Raw genomic sequence first — 16721 nt, 5'->3', positions numbered from 1 at the left:
GTAGTGACCACATTTTCATCAGAAACGAGAAGAGGATTGATGGCCGACACCAAGACCAGTGGAGACTATGGTGAACCCCCGGATCACTTGGAGAATGAATTCTCCTCACCACAGAGGTGCTTCTGGGTTTCTTGGCCAAACCTAGACCATCCCCGTGCATTGACAGACTGATACCATTGCTTCTTTGGCTTCCCTCAATGCTTCTCATGGGTTTTCCCCGGTGCCTAGATTGAACAGGAGGTACGTGATGCGTTCTTCGACCGGGAGGAGCTGGTTGATGGTCTGTCTCTGGAGTCCTTATCAGCCATCGGAACCGAAGGCCCCCCTCCCCCGATGCCAATGCAGCTCTGTAGTCATTTAATTTCAATGCCTCCAATGCAGCCAGTCTTCTGATGCTTAAAGAAACGGTCCATGATCTCCAGATGATACCAGTGTCCTTTGGGGGTCACATTTGTGGCAACCCCAGATGTCATGTAATGCCCTCAAGTATACACATCTAACATGGTCCTTGTGCATAGGTGGTATTGCTGGAACATAGACATGTTGGTTCAAAACAAAAAGGAACCTAAATCAAACTCAACGGCGGCTACCTACTGACGGCCGGTGAGCACAGATGGTACTGCCATCCAGAGGTAACAACTGGAAAAGAAACTTGTAAAAGAACAACCAAAAAAATCTACCTAGGGATTCTACGAGAAGTAGAGCAGGACCCTGACGCAACCAGACAAGAAAAAAACAGCAGAGGCAAAAACCTGAAAACTGAGTGAGATAGAACAAGAGAGAAAAAGACTGAAACCACCTCAGTAGAAAAAAAAAAAAAAAAGACTTACCATATCCCACGTGGCATAATGCATGCTCGAGTATGCTGAGTGAGGCTGTCAAAGGTCTAGAAACTTTGACATAAGTTTTCCATACTAGGCTCCATTCAATGTTGTCACCCATGTGTGAGGATTGCCATCTTGCTTATCCTCAGAGAAAAACTGTTGGTGACCATGTGGAAGGGTGGGTACTTTTTACCATGTCTGGTGGGAGTGCCCAGGGATTCGGGAGTATTGGGTTAAAGTGATAACTATGATTTTTGAAATGACAACGTATAAAGTTTTAAAGGATTCTAAACTGTTTTTGTTGGGTTTCCTGACTCAAATATTCCATCTAAGAGAATGATTCTTATTTCTAATGTGATTGCAGCCCATTTGGAAAAGTTTATCTTTCCAAATTTAGCTGCCTTACAGTACTACATATGGAAGGTTTGCTTTATAAACTAGCTGCAGTGAAGAATGATTTTCTTAAAGTCTCTGTGATTATGGAGACCTTTTGAACAATGGCGTGATGCTTGAAGAAGGCTGCTATGTTTATTCTGGGTTCTTTTGTTTGCTGAGGGTTCCTTTGGAATTTGATGGCCGAGGAAGAGGCAGGATGGGAGATGGTTAAGGGAGGGTGAGTGATAAAAGTAACCTGATTGTTATTTAGAAGGCAATGTAATGTTTGCTCTTCTTACGGTGCTATTAGGGTTCAATAAAATTTAAATTAAATAAAAGAAAACATGGTACAAACATTTAATTCAATTTCAAAAAACTATGGGGGGGGAGGGGGGTTTGGGGGGGAGGATGAGAGAGAATTTTCAAAACTGTGTGGGCAGCTGCAAAGTCCACAGGTATTACTTGTCAATTCTGCATCAATTCGCAAAAGGAAAGTTCAAGCATATTTTCTCTTTGAAAATTACCCAAGGAAAAAATGCCCACAGATATTTCATATGCTTTCTCTGCACACACTTTTTCCAGTCCCCTGGCCTAACCCCGTCCTAGGAACACCTCTGCAAAAATGTACGCCTGCTGTTACCCGCATATAGGTTGGACAATAAAGTATCCCATTTACCTGTGTAAAAGGCTTTTGAAAATTGCTCTCCCCTAATACCAGAACTCATTAATAAAATCAATGACCTTTGCGACAAAAACAAAAACCATCCCCCCCATCAAGGTAAATCAGAAAATACTGCTCAGAAAAAGAAATCTTGTACCTGTGCGTGTCGTCCCTCCCCCAGGTGGGGGTTTTGCAGCCATGTCATCCCATCTTAAACTAGCCCACAATAACCTCAGCATAAGGCTCACACTGGCTAATGACTTTACCGTCTGAAGCCGATATCTGTGACAAGACCCAAACAAAGTCACTCTGAGGACCACAGCTTAAAATTAAATGCATGCGCTTTCAAAAAAAAAAAAAAAAGGATCAAGACAAAAACAAATGCTAGATTATCGCTATAAATAGTAACTTTACATTCAAGCACAAAACCCGAAAACTTGTATCATACATTGTAAGAATAATTTAAATTGGAGAAAAAAGTACAATGCACAGTGAACCCCTATACACAGGATGCCCTGCAGTCCAGAAGAAAGCAAGTGGTTTATATATATACAGAAGGACTGGTTTAATAAATTACAGAATGTTAACGTTCTAAAACTTGTCATTACAAATAGAGGCACCTATCCAATTAAGCATTTTCCCCCACAGAAACAAAATGGAGAAAACCCTTTGGTACACCAGGACCTAAGAATCTGTATATCCTAGATACATTTGTCAAAAATGTTGCAAACTGAAATGGATGCAATTTGCTGCATTCTTACTGTACTGTGTTGAATTTTGCCATAATGGCTGTTCATTAATATTAATGGCTCTGAGTTTTGCCTACAACAGTCAATACAAATAAAGTTTAAAACAAAAAAACATTGTATATGAATATTAGGATGTTCACTAGGAAAGGAAAAGTGAAGTTGCTTACCTGTAACAGGTGTTCTCTGTGGACAGCAAAACAAACAGCCACACAAGATAGGTGATGTCATCCAATAGTCAAGAGTCAGGTAATTTTTCTCTCATAGCTCAGAAAGTTTAATTTTGTGTTCTGAGCATGTGCAGGACTTCCCGCATGCAATTCTGCTTCAGTCTTTTCCCAAGTGAAGAAAACTTCCTAGAGAGGAGGAAGGGATTGTGTGGCTGTTTGTTTTGCTGTCCACAGAGAACACCTGTTACAGGTAAGCAACTTTGCTTTCTCCATGGACAAGCAAAACAAACAGCCACACAAGATGTGATTCCACAGCCGAGGGCTGACTGGAAAAGCTTTTGACTTTTGTTGTTTTTCTGCAACCTGTCTGGTGTGTTGTGGGAAGTTATTTAAAAATATTCTTAAGCTCTGTTTGCCCAAATATACAGTAATGTTTTCTAAAAGTGTATTCTTGACCATATGGCAGCTTTACAGATGTCCTGGATTGATGCTGAGTTTACATGGGCCTCGATGCAGCCATTGCTTATACTTGATGTGCTTTATTGGCTGTGCTATGTCCAAACCAATGGATGCATAGCAACGAGAAATGCATTGAATCAATCACCTTGATAATGTTTTTTTGACAAAAAGTTGCATTGATTTTCCGAGTGTTTTTATTCTGGCTAAACACAACCTGTTTAGCTAGTATTGCATGTGGTTTTGGAAAGAAAGCAAGAAGTACTATTTCTTCATTCAAGCAATTGCGATACCACTTTTGGCAAGAATTTTGGGAGAGTTCCAAGGAATATTTTATTTTTTAATATCTGTGTGTAGAATACTAGTGCTTGTAACTCACTTCTGGCTGATGTTATTGCTATTAAAAATAACGAGGTCACATTAAAAGGCATTTAGCCAGCTAACTCAGAAGTTAGCCACCTAAATGAATATTTGGGTACACATCCGTCTAAATTCTACCTACCTAATAAGTTAGGCAGATAGAATTTTGGAGGCTAAGTTAGGGGCGTTATTGGGAGGAGTTGAGCTAGCCAGCTAATACCAATATTCAGAGTTAGCCTTAGCTGGCTAAGTCTGGTTGGGCCAAAGAGCTGTCCTAAAGTTAGGTGGCTATATTTAGCCTGCTAACTTTAAGATAGCTGGATATATTCAATAGTGCGGTTTCACTATTGAACATACCTCCAAAGTTAGCCAGATAAGTTTATCTGAATATGGACCTCAACATTTTCCATGCCAGAAATTTTATTTCTGCAGTAGCCATTGGCTGATATGGAGCCTTCATTAGCTGTGTTAACATAATATTTAAGTCCCATTATGCTGCTGGTTCCTTTAGTGGAGGCTTTAGATTGTGCAGACCTTTTATGAATCTAGCTGCCACTAGCTGCTGAGAGATTGGTTTTCCTTCAATCAGGTTGTGATAAGTTGCTATTGAAATTAAATACATCTGATGGAATTTGTTTTTAGTCCAGAAACCATGAGGTGAACTAAGTACTGGAGTATTTTCATAATTGGATACACAAATGGTTGTTCTCTCTGAATTTTTCACCAATTAGCAAACCTTCTCTGTTTGATTTTCTTGAGGAAGCCTTTCTAGATGCTAACAATTTCATTTACTTTTTCTAGCAATTGTAATTGCTTAAGTTGCTCTCAATATCCATGCTGCTATTGCTAGAGACTGAAAATTGGGATGAAGGACTGTTCCCTCGTATTGAGTTACTACGTTTGAGATTTGTGGCAGACTTATTGGTTTATCTACCTCTAGCCTGTGTAACCAAGGAAACCAACTCTGCCGAAGCCAGAAGGTGCAATCAGGATCATTGATCCCTTATCTTTAACTTTAAAATTGTTTTTGTTATTAACAGTATTGGAGGAAATGCATAGGCCAAGGGTGGCCAACTATGGTCCTTGAGAGCCACAAACAGGCCAGGATTTTCAGGATATTCACAATGAATATGCATGAGAGATTTGCATACAATGGTGGCAGTGCATGCAAATTTATCTCTTGCACATTCATTGAGGATATCCTGAAAACCTGGTCAGTCTGTGGCTCTCTATGACCACAGTTAAGACATCCTGGCGTAGACTATAGTGTCTTTCCCAAGGAATCAAAAAGCATCCTTCATTATCACATCTTGTGATGGTCTTTTGGACAAATATTGTGGTAGAATGTGATTTAACAGAGATGCAAAGATCTATTACTGGCGTTCCCCAAGTTGTGAAAAGGTTCTGCAGTATGAGATTGTTGAGAACCACTTGTATGGTTATAATTGACAGCTTAATCGGTTGGCTATTTTGTTTTTTCTTTTTTTTCTGGTAGGTAAATTGCTAATATCGGCATTTTCCTTTTGGTTGCCCAGTTCTACATGCAAAGCTGGTAAGATCCTGTTCTTTCCTGCTTGTTTATATAGAGAATATGGCTACTTGAGTTTTGTATTTGCAACGTTTTGCTTTTTAACCAAGGTTCGACTATCCTTAGATATTTAACCTATCGCTTCAAGTAGACATATGAAGCATGGCTTCTTCTAGCAGCCATTCTCCCTATGTACAGATTTTGTTGAGAAGTCCCCCATCCATGATGGGATGCATCTGCTACTATATTCTGTATACTGGATAGGTGAAAGCTTTGACTATGGAGATTTCTTTTCTTTGTCCACCACATCCTTGTTAAGCTGGATTTTGTAGCTTACACATTTAAATGCCATTACTCATCTCATTTTTAGTTGTGTTACTGGTGTCACATGCACTTTGATGCAATGTGTCCCAATAGTCTCATGTATTTTCTGGCTGTTAACCATTTCCTTGTTTGCACTGCTCGTGCTATGTTGATTGACTTGTTTACTCTTTTCACTGGAAGGTTTATTTTTGTTTTGGTCATATCTAATTATATTTCTATGAATTCCAGTTGCTACTCTGGTTTCAATGTTGATTTTTCGTAATGTATTAGGACGCCTCATAGGATGGATATGACATTAGCCAGTCATCTAAGTATGGAAATAATTGTATGTTCTGTTTTCTGAGATGAGCTGCTAGGCATTTGGTGAATACCCTGGGTGCTGATGCAAAACCTAAAGGTAATACACCTTTAGTGGTGATGCTGGTTTTATACGATAAATCGTAGATATTTCCAGTGAGCCTTGTCCATTGGGATATGCACATAGGAGTCTTTTAGATCAAAGGATGTAAGCCAGTCTCCTTTCTATAGAAGTGGCAGCATTGTATCTATTGAATTCATTTTGAACTTTTCTCTTTTTAGAAAGATGTTTAAATCTATTAAATCTAATATTGGATGAAGATTACCTGTTTTTTTTTTCAAATTGAAGAAAATCCTTGAATAGAATCATGTTCTTTGTCTTTGGGGAACAGGTTGTATTGCTTTTGTTTGAAGAAGGCATTGCAAGTCTTTCTGTAGTATTTATTTAAGGTTTTTATATACCTGCATTCATGATACAATCACATCATGCTGATTTACAGTTGAACAAGGGGTGCAAAATATATTAAAACTGGAACCTGTGCAAAGGAAATTGCAGTTACAAATAACAAGGATGATCGAACTGGGAGAAGAGAAATACAGTAGTAATTTAACATCATGTAGAGTTATTTACAAAGAACTGCTGTGGCTGCATTATAGATGTTGATGAGGTGGAAAATAAGAGGGGTCCGGAAAAGCTAGTATTGTGAGTTGCTCTTTTAAGTGTTGTTGGTAAATTGGGGGAATTTGTGGTGGCAAATTTTCAAAGTTTAGGAAGTACCAGTTATCTTCAAAACCCATTTATTTGTTATCAGACTCCAGTGAATCTTGAAAAACTATAGTTTTCCCCCTACTTCGTTTCTGGAAATGGGTTTTGGTGTTCACCTTGAATGGAGTCAAAAAGACAGATCTGTGGAGGCTGTTGGTTCTGCCTCTGTTGAGACCTGTAATGGTTTTGCTGCCTAGTTTGTTGCTGCTGCAGCTGGTGTATTTGCTGTATGATGATTGGGTGTTGTCTGTATGAATAGTAGGGATTGAGAGTAGAAGTATGATCTTTTGTATGTTTCTTATATGCACCTTCTTTCTGTTGATGGTGTGAAAAAGTGAGATTCTGCAGAGATGTATTCTGGTTCTTTATTACCTCTACAGTCACTATCTCCAAATAAGTTCTCACCTGTACATGGGGTATCTGGTATTTTTTCATAGACATCATATCTCTGAGGCCTGAAGCTCTTAGCCAAGTTAGCCTTCCTAGTACTATAGCTGTGGCAGATACTCTTGGGGTGTTATCAAAGAAGTCATAAACTGACCATGTCAAATGTTTTGCACAGTCTTGTGTCTGCTATGATTTCACTGAAGTGACTTGTTCTGCTAAGTTTTTTGAATGTTCATGTAGTTTTTCAAGGTTGTTGTAAAGGTACTGAATCATCTGTATCTGGTGTGCACCAGCTTTTTTGCTTGAAAGATAGCTCCCTGATATACTCTCTCTCACTGTATCAGTAAGTCTTGGGTCTTTTACCAAATGTGAATTTGAATAGGATTTGGTTTACTTGGCTTTTTTCATCATGGACTTCACAATTAAGGAATCATGACGGAGCTGAACTTTCTCATGTCTTGAGCATTTTTGTATTCTTTTGTGTTCTTTGCTACTGGAGGTCCAATGAAAGGTGTTTTCCAGATTTTTGTTTGAACTTTCATTACAGAGTCGTATGTTGGAAGTACTTTACACTGTTTCGGTAGATGGTTGAATCTTGGGACTTCTTGTAGGTCGCTAGTTTCTTCAGCATCCTCTGCTAAACTAATGGTAGTGATTCTGACATTTTCTGTAGAAAATGTGGGTATGTCAAATCTTCCAGAAGGATTAAATTCCTGGTCTGTTCAGGTGTACAGTCCAATGGTTGACTGGGATGTGCATCCAATTCTATTGGTATAGAGTCATATGAACTCTGTGAATCATCTTATTTGGTCTCTACAAATGAAGTTGAGCTCGACTTATGTTTTTATGTTATCTCTTCTTTTTTTCTGGAAAAAAAGATGCAAGTTTCGCTTGAAAGTGTTCTTCACCTTTCTAGTATTGGCTGTGTGAACGACCGCTTTTTACGGCATTTCATGTATGTCTTTTGGAAGTCTACCCTTAATTTCTGCATGAAGGCATGACATTCCTGTATTGTTACAGCAGGATGCTTGGACTTAGGAGTTTTGTTGATTCTGATTGAGGCTTCAACAGACACATGTCATGTGTTAATTGTGTGGGGTTTTTTCTTTGTATATTTTCTCTCCCATTTCAAACAGATTTGAGGATGACATTCGCACTGACAGCTTATTCGCAGTCTTTTAGAATCTCGGTGTAGAGTCAGCGATGGTGAACCTTAGCATCAACAGTTCAGCCTTGTATTTCTTCTGTGCTGATGAGTCTTGGTGCCGATATTTCAACATAGACAGGTCAGTGCTGTGCATTGTTGCCACTAATAGTTTTTGGTTCTGACTTTTTGACATAGATTCATTGTTATGCCTCTTTGATGTTTTGGAGCTAATGGTTCCTCGATGGGATCTTTCTGCTTTGGCGACTGACAGCGCCTATGTTTTTCTTTATGATCTGAGGAATTTGATTTTAGGAGTTTTATTGCATTACTTCAATCAAATGAACTTGGTTGCTCGTATTTAAGGTGGAGTTCTCTGTAAGCCAATGCCCTCAGGGACATTTGTCCACAGGAGCCAGTTAGTTTTATCATGGTCTGGCCTGAGGCATTTAAGGCATAACGAATGTAAATGCAAAATGGTCATTTTGTACTCACAAATTTTTTTTATTTTATTTTTTTTTTTTTAAAAACATGGCATCTTCCCTTTACTTTCAGAAGAGACTTTTCTGTTAACATCTTTATGTTTGATGTGGTAATGCTGAGAAGAAGTTTATCTGACTGTTTGCTGAGCAGATGAAAACAGACTGAGGCAGAAAAACGCCCAAGGATGCTAGTGTGGGAAGTCCTGTACATGCTCAGAAGACAAAATTAAATTTTCTGAGCTATGAGAGAAAAAAATCAACCTGACGGCACAGACGACATCACCCATCTTGTATGGCTATTTGTTGTGCTTGTCCATGGAGAAAAATATAGTTCTTCACTGATCTGTGTGAGAAATACCACAAGAACATTACATATATACTTGCTACATGAAACAAAGTTTAAAGACATTCACATATCAACTTCTCAGTCCTATGTAATTATGAATCATTTTATTTTCTTGCACATTTTTTTTGGTTCAAAATCTAACAAGAGATGCACAATTTGTCCTTTAAATTACCTTGCATTGCCCCTTGATTTTTCACCTTTACAGGAAATTTATCTGGTATATTTATGTTATAAATCAGTGTGGTTTACAAGCATGCATTATTATCAAATGTATTACAATATAAAACACTACAGCAGGATTTTAGCTAAACTAAAATATAATGGGTGGAAATGGGACATCAGGAAACCTACTTTAAGGTACTTCCACTGTACTCAGACATCCACTATAAAACATTTGACCATAAACACTAAAATGTTTGAGATAGAGGGGAACATGAAACTTAATTGTGCTTCAGATCTGCTGCAGAAATGGATAATAAAACACGAATGCAAAATTCTTAACGTATAAACCAGCTGAAGCATAAAGTTCTGTGGTAAAGAATAGGTATGTGTGTCAGGAAAGGGTTTTCCAAAGTAGACTACTGTAGTTGGTGAAGAGGTATGAAAAGTAAGGGATACAATAATGAAGTAAGGAAAGCAGGGAGAGAGAAACCTAATGCAACTGGATTTGTTTTGTCTGGAAGCATGCCAGTACGTAATTTGAAATTTAAGCGCTACTTGATCCTTCCAACCTCATACACATACACTATTTTATGCCCTGTAGCAAATTTTTTAAAAATACAAATGAACACCACATACCTCCATGAGATACCAAATGTTGGTCTTGGGGAAGGATAGGGCCAGATATCCAGGGCAGGTTTTGCACTGTAACTGAAGCCAGGAACCTCTTTGATCCCTGCTCTTCGAGATAATTTCTTTAAGTCATCATTGGGCAACACAAAGATGCTTTTCTTGCTACTTCTGGTAATGAATTTTCGATAGGAGGGTAGGGCAGTTCCAGAACGTGACTTTTTAGGTCTTGAAAACTTCAGCAGCTTTACTCGGTCTTTCGTGGAGTATTCTTTACTCACAGTCATGGATGCCACCAATGTTGCCACTGACGTAGTCAAAGAATCCGTCACAGTTGTAGTAACCAGTGTTTTACTTTGTTCTTTTACAGAGAACATGTCAGTGTTACTGTTTGTAACTGGTGTGGTAACCTTAGTTACTGTGGTGGTAGTGGTAGTCACAGTTGAAATAGCAGAGTTTTCCAAAGAGGACATCACTGTTTCTTTGTCCTTTTGCAATGACGATAGTTCGGATATCTGAACAACAGTTTTTGACTCTGTAGAAACAGTCGAAGTTGTAGTGGTGGTCACCTTGGTAACAACTGCTTTTATTTTAGTTTCTCCATTGATATTTTCAATTTTACTTTCTGTAAGCAGGCCATTCTGATCTGTAAAGTCACTGCTCAAACTGGATTCCTCTCCAGATGTTACAGGTGAGGGAGCTGCTTTCTGGACTTGTGACATTTCAGTTTCCATCTGTTCTTCCTCACTAATTACACGGTTCTCTTTACACAAAGACTTTGATGTTAAGTGTGACGTAACTTCAAAAGAGTTGGGTTCTTCAGTGGACTGCAGTTTCTCTTTAGCATTTAGGATGCATGGTGATACTTTACCTGAGAGCAGAGAGTTCTCTTCATTACCTTTCGAATGAACACCATCATCATCTTCTGCAGGATTCTGTTTGCCCAATTTTGAATCTGAATTACTTTTACCGCTGATAGCATCCATGGTAAGGTCTCCATTCATGAGTGGCTTTACAGCAGCTTCTCTCTGTACCAATGGTTTAATTTCATTTTCATTCAGGACTTTATTAATGTTGTTAAGCTTAGGTTCAATAGTCATCCCTACCTTTGCCTCACACAGATCTATTAAACAACCATCTTGTGCTAATAATTTCAATTTATCTTTCCCGTTAACTTGTAACGTGTCTGGGTTCTTTTTATCTACTTTGCCTTCAGTTTTTCCACTTTTGCTATTAACCCCTGCAAAATTTATCAGACGTTTATTTGTTGAATTCTCTTCTATCTTTGGCTCTCGTTTTTTTTCACCATTGGTTTCAAGTATCTTAGAGTTCAACAAATCATTACTCAAGGCTTCCTTGGCCAGTTGATCAGGATCTTCGTTCATAGATGTTATTTGCACAAGTGGCTCAGATTTTAGTGGTGTCTGACCTTCAACGATATGTTTTTGATTAAATACAATTTTATTTCCAGAGTTCTTATTATCTTTCAGAGGAAGTGTCTCTTGCACCTCATTTTCTTTTTCAGACACTGGTTCAGTATCGCTTCTCAAACTAAAATTCCTTTTTAAGTCACTACTTTGCTTTTCAGCTTTTTCATCTGATGCTGCTTGTGCAGTGGTATCTGTAACATCTTGATCACTGCTGCTTTCAGTTACCTTAGGCTGTAAGGGCTGCCCGCAATCGGTATGAGAAACTAACATACTATTAGACACGATGTGTTCAATGGGAATTTCATTCTTACCCTCAGATATGTTACAGTCATTTACTTCCTCTATATTGTTTTCCTTACGATTAGTGTTCTCTCGGTTCTCTATAGGCTTCTGTTCTTCATCTTCTTGGGGAAGCAGAACATTACTCTCAGTTAATAATGGGCTATCTGCGTCATTCTCACCTGAGCTTGCTTTCTTAGGGCTTTGATCTGTGCCCAAAGACAAAGCTTCATTAGACATGTGGCCATCAATTTTTGAAAGTTTATTTGTGCAAGGTGAGAACGTCTGGACAGTTTCACTGAGTTTAGTAGAGGAGAGGCTGCCATCACATAAACTTTGACTGGTATCTTCCACCTTATTCTTAATGGAAGAATCTACCTTATCTTGATTATGTAAACCAACTCTGTTTCCATCCTTTGTTTTTGTTAAGGAAAACAGTTCATCTATGCTTCCCTTTGGGATTGCAGATACCTTGTCTACCTGTTTAACAGTAGCCTCTAGTTTCAATTTTTCAAGCCGTTGTTTTTCTTCCAGTGTAAACTGTTTAATTCTCCTTTCAAGCAGTCCATCTAATTTAGATGTTCTTACTTTCTTTTTGTACCAAGTCCTCTGCTGAAAGCCCTCACTCACATTGATTAAATCTACTTCTGATGGTTCTTCTGCATTTTTTGAAGATAACTCTGTTTTTATTTCTTCCACATCCATCAGCTCTTCCTTGATGAGCTTCTCATTTTCATTGTTAACCTTTTCTTTTTCTCCTGTCAACAAGAGAATTCATCAATGGCTTTTTCAGGAACACCAGAGGAAATATTTCAGCAACAATGCATGCAAAAGCAGATGCTACTACAAGAAAGATGTCCATGCCAATACAGCTTGGGCATCTAATGATAAGTAAGGCCACTTATGCCTGTCACCATCACAAAATGCACAGAAATAAAGATTAAACAAAAAAGACTTAATGGAAGTTGCTACCTATAAGTTACACTATCTTAATACATTCCTTGTCTAGTTTCCAGCAGCTACCCTCTCAATCGTCTGTACATTGAACAAGGCTAACACAATAACCACACTGCTTTATTACAGGTTGGAAATGTAATGCCGGTACAGATTCTCATTCTTCTTTTCTCTTGAAGGCTATTGCTGCTTGTTTCCATCTCCAGTGAGCTCCCAAATCTGACTGAGTCAAATATTCCATTTTCTAATTAGTTTTATTTGTAAACATGGTGATAATTTTTTTTCAAATACTTGATTATGTTGGAGCCAGCCTGGTAGCTCAGATGATGTGCTGAGCACTGCAATGTGGAAGGACCAATCTTCAATCTCAGTCAGGTCTTCCACTCCCTGGGTCGGCTGAGGTTAGGGGTGCTACAAAGGCAGCATTCACAGCCCCTAGATGGATAGGGCGGTGGTGCAGAAGTCAAATGCTGTGTAATAGCAACATCAAGTGGCCAGATTTAGGGCATGTGGCAAAAAGCAGAATTGCTTACCTGTAAGGGGTGTTTCTCCTAGGACAGCAGGATGATAGTCTTCTCACATGGGTGACATCATCAGATGGAGCCTGGCACAGAAAACTTATATCAAAGTTTCTGGAACTTTGACTAGGTACACTGAGAATGCCCTATACCATGTGTCCACGCGGTGTCCCTCTTCAGTCTTATAACCTTTTCATTTATATATAATTTTAAGGAGAAACCCAACTCCGTGGGGTGGTGGGCAGGTTTCATGAGGACTAACATCCTGCTTTCCCAGGAGAATACCCGTTATAGGTAAGCAACTGCGCTTTCTCCTAGGACAAGCAGGATGGTAGTCCTCACACATGGGTGAATCCCTAGCTACAGGCTACTCCCCAACACAAAAAGATACCATCAGACACTAACCAGGTGCCAACAGGCACAACCACAGTGCGCACTTGGTAACAGAGGAGGAGACAGCCTGAACACAAATAATGAGCTCTAGGCAGAGACAGTTGGGTTCTACACCTCAAAGACTCCCAAGGACAGACTGGCCGAACCTATTATCATGTTGGCCATTTTTGGCCAGACAGTAATGGAATGTGAATGTGTGGCGAGAACTCCACATTGCAGCCTTGCAGATCTCCTCCATGGGAACTGCTCGCAAGTGAGCCACAGATGTTGCCATGGCTCTGACAGAATGAGCCTGGATTATGACCCCCAAGTTGTAATCTCACCTGGGCATAACAGAAGAAGATGCAACCTGCTAGCCAACTGGATAGGGTCTGTTTGGCAATGGCAACTCCCAGCCTATTCCTATCAAAAGAAATAAAAAGTTGGGTGGACTGTCTATGGACTTCTGTCCTCTCCTGCTAGAAGGCAAAGGCTCTCTTGCAGTGCTCATTCATCTTGGTACAAAAGGGGCCTGGGAAAGAATATTGGCAGGACAATTGACTAGTTAAGATAGAAATCCATCATCACCTTAGGCAGGAACTTAGAGTGGTCTTGCGTATGTACGCCGTCATGAAAAAACTTAGTGTAAGGTGGCTAAGTCACTAAGGCCTGGAGCTCGCTGACCCTGCACACTGAAGTGACTGCCACCAAAATTATGACCTTCCAGGTCAGGTACTTCAGGTCACAGGAGTGCAGCGGCTCAAAGGGAGCTTTCATCAGCTGAGCTAGCACCATGTTGAGGTCCCAAGACACAGCAGGAGGCCATAGGGGAGGCTTTAATTGAAGCAGGCCCTGAATGAAATGTACAACTGTAGTTTGTACAGAGATGGGCGTACCATCTGCATCATGTGGTATGCGCCAATTGTTCTCAGATGAACTCTAACGGAGTTGGTTTTCAAGCCAGCCTCAGATAGGTGTAGAAGGTAATCAAGCAGTTTTTGTGTGGGGCAGGAGAACGGATCCAGGGCCTCCTGCTCACACCACACGGAAAACCTCCTCCACTTCAGTCTGTAGTGGAGGAGCCTTTCTAGCGGAAGACTTTCTGGAAGTCACCAAGTCCCAAGACACATTCCTCTGAGAGATCGAGCAGTTGCAGAGTTAACCTCTCAACATCCAGGCTGAGCGACAGAGCCTGCAGGTTGGGAAGCCGCAACCTGCCTCGGTCTCGCGTGATGAGCTCTAGGGAAGTCCCCAGACTAATCAGTTTCCGAATGGACAACTCCCGGAGGAGTGCAAACCAGATCTGTCTCGGCCAATGAAGGGCTATGGGAATCATAGTCCACTTGTCCTTGCGAAGCTTCAAGAGAGTTTTCGCCACTAAGGGAATCAGAGGATATGCATACAGAAGACCCATGCCCCAATGGTAGGCAAAGGTGTCTGGGGCTTGTTTGCCATCTGTCCTATACAGGGAGCAGAACTGAGTCATCTTTCTGTTGCAGGTGGACGTGAATAGATCCATATCTGGGCTCCCCAGAGGTGAAAGATCTCATTCACCATCCCCTGATCCAGGGACCACTTGTGGGATCTAAAGGCACGACTCAGTCTGTCCGATATCACATTCTCCATTCCAGCCAGATACATGGCCCTGAACAACATCCCGTGGGACAGGGACCAGGACAGATCTGACACAGGTACGATCCCATGCCTCTCTGCTTGTTGACATACCACATAGCTACTTGGGTTGTCTGTTTGCATCAGGACAACTTTGCTTGACAGCCAATCTCTGAAAGTCCACAGCACATACCTGATCACCTGGAACTCCAGGAAATTGATTTGACATGTTTCCTGGGTGGACTAGAGGCCCTAGGTGAGAAGTCCCTCTACATGAGCACCCCACCCCAGGGTGGACACATCCATGGTTAGAACAATTTGGGTAGGGAGACTTTGGAAGAATATTCCCCGCTCCAAATTTGAAAGTACCTGTCACCAGAACAAAGAGTCCCGTAGAGATAGGGTGATTCGGATGCGATCCTGAAGGCTCTGCATGGTCTAATGTCACTGCGACCTCAGGGTCTGCTGGGCTCTGCGCATGTGCAAACGTGCCAAGGGAGTAACATGAACAGTTGCAGCCATGTGGCCCAACAGCCTCAACATGTGACGAGCTGACACCTGCTGGCTCTGTTGAATCACTGCTGGTATGGACATCAAGGTGACCACCCTGGAACATGTCAGGAAGGCTTTCACCTGAGCCTTGTCTAGCAGGGCTCCTATAAAGTCCAACTGAGGTGACGGGATGAGATGGGACTTCGGGTAATTGATGACAAACCCTAGTGACTCTAACACCCGAATGGTCAAGTGCATGGACCAAGTGGCTCCTGCCCGAGATGTGTTCTTGACCAGCCAATCGTCCAGATAAAGGAAAACATGCACTCCCATGCTTGCGGAGGTGCACCCCCCCACCATGGCCAGGCATTTTGTGAAGCCATTTGGGCCAGCGTCAGCCCCACATGTCAACACACTGTACTGGAAGTGCTGCTTTCCCCACCACAAATCTGAGATACTTCCTGTGACTTGGAAAGATCTTGATGTGAGAGTGTACGTGTCCTTCACATCGAGGGAGCAGAACCTGTCCTCTTTTTGTAAGAGGGGAATCAAGGTGCCCTAGGAAATCATCTTGAACTTCTCTTTTTAGAAACTTGTTCAAGGCCCTCAGGTTTAAGATAGGATGGAGTCCTCCTGTTCACTTTGGAATCAAGAAGTACCTGGAGTAGAATCTCTGCTCTCTTTGCCTTGGTGGGACAAGTTAGACCTCTCTGGCTGTTAAGAGGGCAGAGTGCTCCCTTATCAGTACCTCCTGATGCACTATTGGCCCCCAAAACAGGCATGAAGGGCAATTTGGCAGGATACCCACTAGGTTTATTTGGTACCCATGATAGACAGCACCCGCTGGTCTATGGTTATACTGGGCCACCGCTCCACAGAGAATCGCAGCCTGCTCCCAACCGGGATATCCTGCGTCTCGGATACAGGTGGTTGGCTTATGTTCCCTTCAATCCAGTCAAAACTCTGTCCCAGGATTTGACAGAGGCACCGGTTGGTGCTTGGGAGCTCTCTGCTGACTGGGAAGGCTGTGGGAGTGCACACGCTGTGAATGAGAATGAGGGGCTGGAGGATAGTTCTTCCTCTCGTGATAGGAACATAAGAACATGCCATACTGGGTCAGAACAAGGGTCCATCAAGCTCAGCATCCTGTTTCCAACAGTGGCCAATCCAGGCCATAAGAACCTGGCAAGTACCCAAAAACTAAGTCTATTCCATGTTACCGTTGCTAGTAATAGCAGTGGTTATTATCTAAGTCAACTTAATAGCAGGTAATGGACTTCTCCTCCAAGAACTTATCCAATCCTTTTTTAAACACAGCTATACTAACTGCACTAACCACATCCTCTGGCAACAAATTCCAGAGTTTAATTGTGCGTTGAGTAAAAAAGAACTTTCTCCGATTAGTTTTAA

General features: G+C 41.1%; 1 protein-coding gene across 13 annotated transcripts in view; it reads right to left on the bottom strand.

Moving 5' to 3' along the window:
- The window catches only part of BPTF (bromodomain PHD finger transcription factor), a 278159-nt gene that overhangs the window by 142229 nt on the left and 119209 nt on the right, over positions 1–16721 (bottom strand). For all 13 annotated transcript variants that reach the window (XM_029599363.1, XM_029599362.1, XM_029599352.1 and 10 more), the window contains exons 13-14: positions 9665–12122; positions 2018–2142 (exon numbers count right to left, since the gene is read on the bottom strand). In XM_029599363.1, the coding sequence (XP_029455223.1) occupies positions 2018–2142; positions 9665–12122 (2583 nt within the window). The remainder of the gene's footprint in view (positions 1–2017; positions 2143–9664; positions 12123–16721) is intronic.

The sequence above is a fragment of the Rhinatrema bivittatum genome, chromosome 4, assembly GCF_901001135.1.
Source record: "Rhinatrema bivittatum chromosome 4, aRhiBiv1.1, whole genome shotgun sequence".
Classification (NCBI taxonomy): domain Eukaryota; kingdom Metazoa; phylum Chordata; class Amphibia; order Gymnophiona; family Rhinatrematidae; genus Rhinatrema; species Rhinatrema bivittatum.
The sequence above is the reverse complement of the archived record's forward strand: the minus strand, read 5'-3'. Positions and strand labels throughout refer to the sequence as shown.